The sequence below is a fragment of the Colletotrichum siamense genome, assembly GCF_013390195.1.
Source record: "Colletotrichum siamense strain Cg363 chromosome Unknown KSG_Cg363_contig04, whole genome shotgun sequence".
NCBI lineage: Eukaryota > Fungi > Ascomycota > Sordariomycetes > Glomerellales > Glomerellaceae > Colletotrichum > Colletotrichum siamense.
The window spans coordinates 4289885-4292968 of NW_023501017.1; the positions used below are offsets into that span (position 1 = coordinate 4289885).

A 3084-nucleotide genomic window follows, 5' to 3' on the forward strand; every position below is an offset into this window, starting at 1 on the left:
CACCGCTCTATGAAGCGCCACAGCCCGGCTTTCCCCCACCTGACCAACGCTCGTTAAGACCAGGAAAAAAAAGCAGCCATACTCGCCCAACCAACCCCGGCTCAGCTGAATCCAAAAACTAAAAGAGGCGTCGCAAGCAAGCAAGCTAAGGGAAAAGCTACACGAGGGCGAGGATTCGTATCAATCGATCGCTCGCCAGGAAGAGATTGGAAAGATTCGGGACGATACCCGCGCTGAATACCACCACGGAATTGCTGTCGCTTGACAGCACATATCTGCTCTCCAGATGTTTCGCCAAAGGTAAGCTCTGCCATGCCTCGTCCCCCTCATGCACCGACCAAAATAGCTGTACAACCCGGCTCCCCGCACACACGCTGCGTGTTGTTGCGCCATCTCGAAACCTTTTTGCGCCTGTCCCGGCCTTTAGCTGACTCGTATGCCCTCTGTACAGAACAAGCGCCCAGAAGCCTGGCGATGAACTGCTGGCCACTTTCAGAAAGCAGTTCCCTGAGGTAGCTGCCACAACCGCCGCACCGGCTGGTGTTCCGCAGGCTGCCGTCGACAACGCCGCCGTTGCACCCATCCCAGGCGTTCCACTCCCTGGGTTCCAAGAAAGGTCAGTACCCGCATCCGAACCAGTTTTTCACCGAACCTTGTGTGTTTTGCCGCCTCGAGGCTTGCCGTTGCCGTTGCTGTCCAGCCTGCCGGCCGCATCCCCCGGGATCAGTCCAGTAGGCGGAAACGCGGGGTACTTGGCCGGTTGTCAATCGACGGCCACTTTCCAAATTCAATTCAAGCATCAACGCACCGGGAAGACTGCGTTTCTTTGTGTGTAAATGACGTATTTGCTAATGTTTAACTTGTCGCAGAAGCCATAGTCTCAGTCATGAAGCTTTCAGGGACCAAGATCCGACGCCGAGAGCGACGAATGAGCCGTGGAGGTTCACTCCATCACTGCTTGATCCCAACTCGTTCTCCTTCACCAACTTTGCCAATGCGCCGCCTGGCTACTACACTCCCACCCCGGGCGGCACCAACACCATCTACCACCCTCAAGCCGGTGACTTGCACACGCCCACGCTGGGTCTCGGTATGGGTCTCGGGACCCCGCTGTCGATGCCCACGTCGGAGGGCGCGATGAACTCCGGACCTGCCATGATGGACCTCGCTGGTTTCCAAGGGATGCATCCCCAGCACTTCCAGCAACAGTTCCATCCCTTCATCCAGCCTCCTGCGCCTCAGCAATCCTTCGCACCGTCGACCTTTGTGCACCAGGATACCGGCTACGAGACGATGGAACAGGATGGATCGCCTATGAATTCTGATCCGTCTGAAGAGAGGATGACCTCAATCGACAGCGCGTTTCACAACTCACCCATGGTTGGTTTCCAACAAGGACGCCAGTTCAGCGGCATGCCCATGGCTGCCGCGCTCCCGCCATCTGCCGAGAAGTTTCGATTCCACGCGACTCTAAATGCGCCAACCGCCATGATCAAGCACGCAGATGAGATCCCGGTAACTTATCTCAACAAAGGCCAGGCCTACTCCCTTTCTATCGTGGACACTAATGCGACTATTCCCGTCGCTCCGGGCACCAAATTCCGCACATTTGTCCGCATTTCCTTCGAAGATGAGCAGCAGCGACAGAAGCCTGGGGTATGCTGGGCCCTGTGGAAGGAGGGAAGAGGCACGAACGAGGCCCACCAGAGAGGCGGGAAGCTGCAAGCTGTGGAATATGTTGAGGCTGGACAACCCACCGAGGGCGACGACAAGAGAACTCGCATTGAGCTTGAATCTGCATCATTCGACGGGTTTTCCGTGGTTTGGACTCCCGGTATCAACGGCGGCCCCGAATGCAACATTGCCGTCAGATTCAACTTCTTGTCCACCGACTTCAGTCACTCGAAGGGCGTGAAGGGTATCCCGGTTCGACTTTGCGCCAAAACCCAGACTTTCCCTTCGGATCCTACCCAGCCAGCGGCAGACGCCAACCCCGAGATCTGCTTCTGCAAGGTAAAGTTATTCCGCGACCACGGTGCCGAACGAAAGCTTTCCAACGATGTTGCGCACGTCAAGAAGACGATTGATAAGCTCAAGCAGCAAATCGCTCAGGCGGAGAGCGGCATGAAGGACTTTGGCAAGCGCAAGAGATCGTCGGCATCGCAGGTCAAGGGATCAGACCAGCGACCAGGCAAGGTGCAGAAGCACAAGCGGACGTGGTCGATGTCTTCAACCAGTTCGGCGGGCGGCACCCGCCCTCCGCTAGAAGAAGACTTACACTACAAGCTCCAGACACTGCAGGACATGTTTACGAGCACCAGACCCGTCAGCGTATTGTATCTCCGTGGCGAAGATCTCGACGACCCCGATGCCCATCCTGTGTCTCTGCCCGGAGAGCAGGGCGGCGAAGTCACAAAGGTGGAATCTCGTGAAGGGCCCGCGTGGCAAGCACGCAGCGGACGCAGCTCTGTTGCAGGCTCTTCTCTGGTGTCGCCTTCACCTAGCTCTTTGTCTCTTGCATCACAAGCGTCGGCAGTGCCCAACCGACAATGGTCAGGTTTTGACGGCGAAGGATCTGGTGAGCCTGCATCGCGACAGGGCTCAGACCAGCCTACAAAGGTCAGCAAGACGGATGATGCCGGCAACTTGAGCGGGTGGATCGAGGCCCTCGGAGTCGACCCATCTTACCGACCCCCTCCGGAGCGTGTTGCAAAGCCCGTCGCCTGCTTTTACGTCATCCGACCTAGCCCCTCTGAGCCGGAGAAGCGAGACTACTACAGGGCGATCTACTTGGCCCAGCGTAACTTGAAAGATTTCAACTATCGCGTCGCCGCAAAGTGGAACATTGACCCGTCGAAGATCCTCCGCACCGTCCATGTCCTGGATCGTGGCCTCGAAGTCGAAATGGATGACGATGTCATTGCCGAACTGAGAGAAGGCCAGGATATGAGGCTCGAGATCAAAGAGCTCGCGGATGAAGTCCAACCAAAGCGAGAGTGGGACATGGTTGTCGACCCGAGCGAGGGAGACACTATGGACCAGCCATCTTCGCAAGGAGGCTTTGAATTGCGCCTCAACTTCTAA

The 3084-nt window shown here is 57.0% G+C and overlaps 1 protein-coding gene across 1 annotated transcript; it reads left to right on the top strand.

Moving 5' to 3' along the window:
* Nucleotides 1-286: 286 nt before the first annotated feature.
* Nucleotides 287-3084, top strand: CGCS363_v007038 (Grainyhead-like protein 2-like protein; the record flags this gene model as incomplete). Its single annotated transcript, XM_036638887.1, has 3 exons — nt 287-300; nt 452-616; nt 870-3084. 3 exons carry the CDS (start codon nt 287-289, stop codon nt 3082-3084), a joined length of 2394 nt encoding a protein of 797 aa, XP_036496932.1.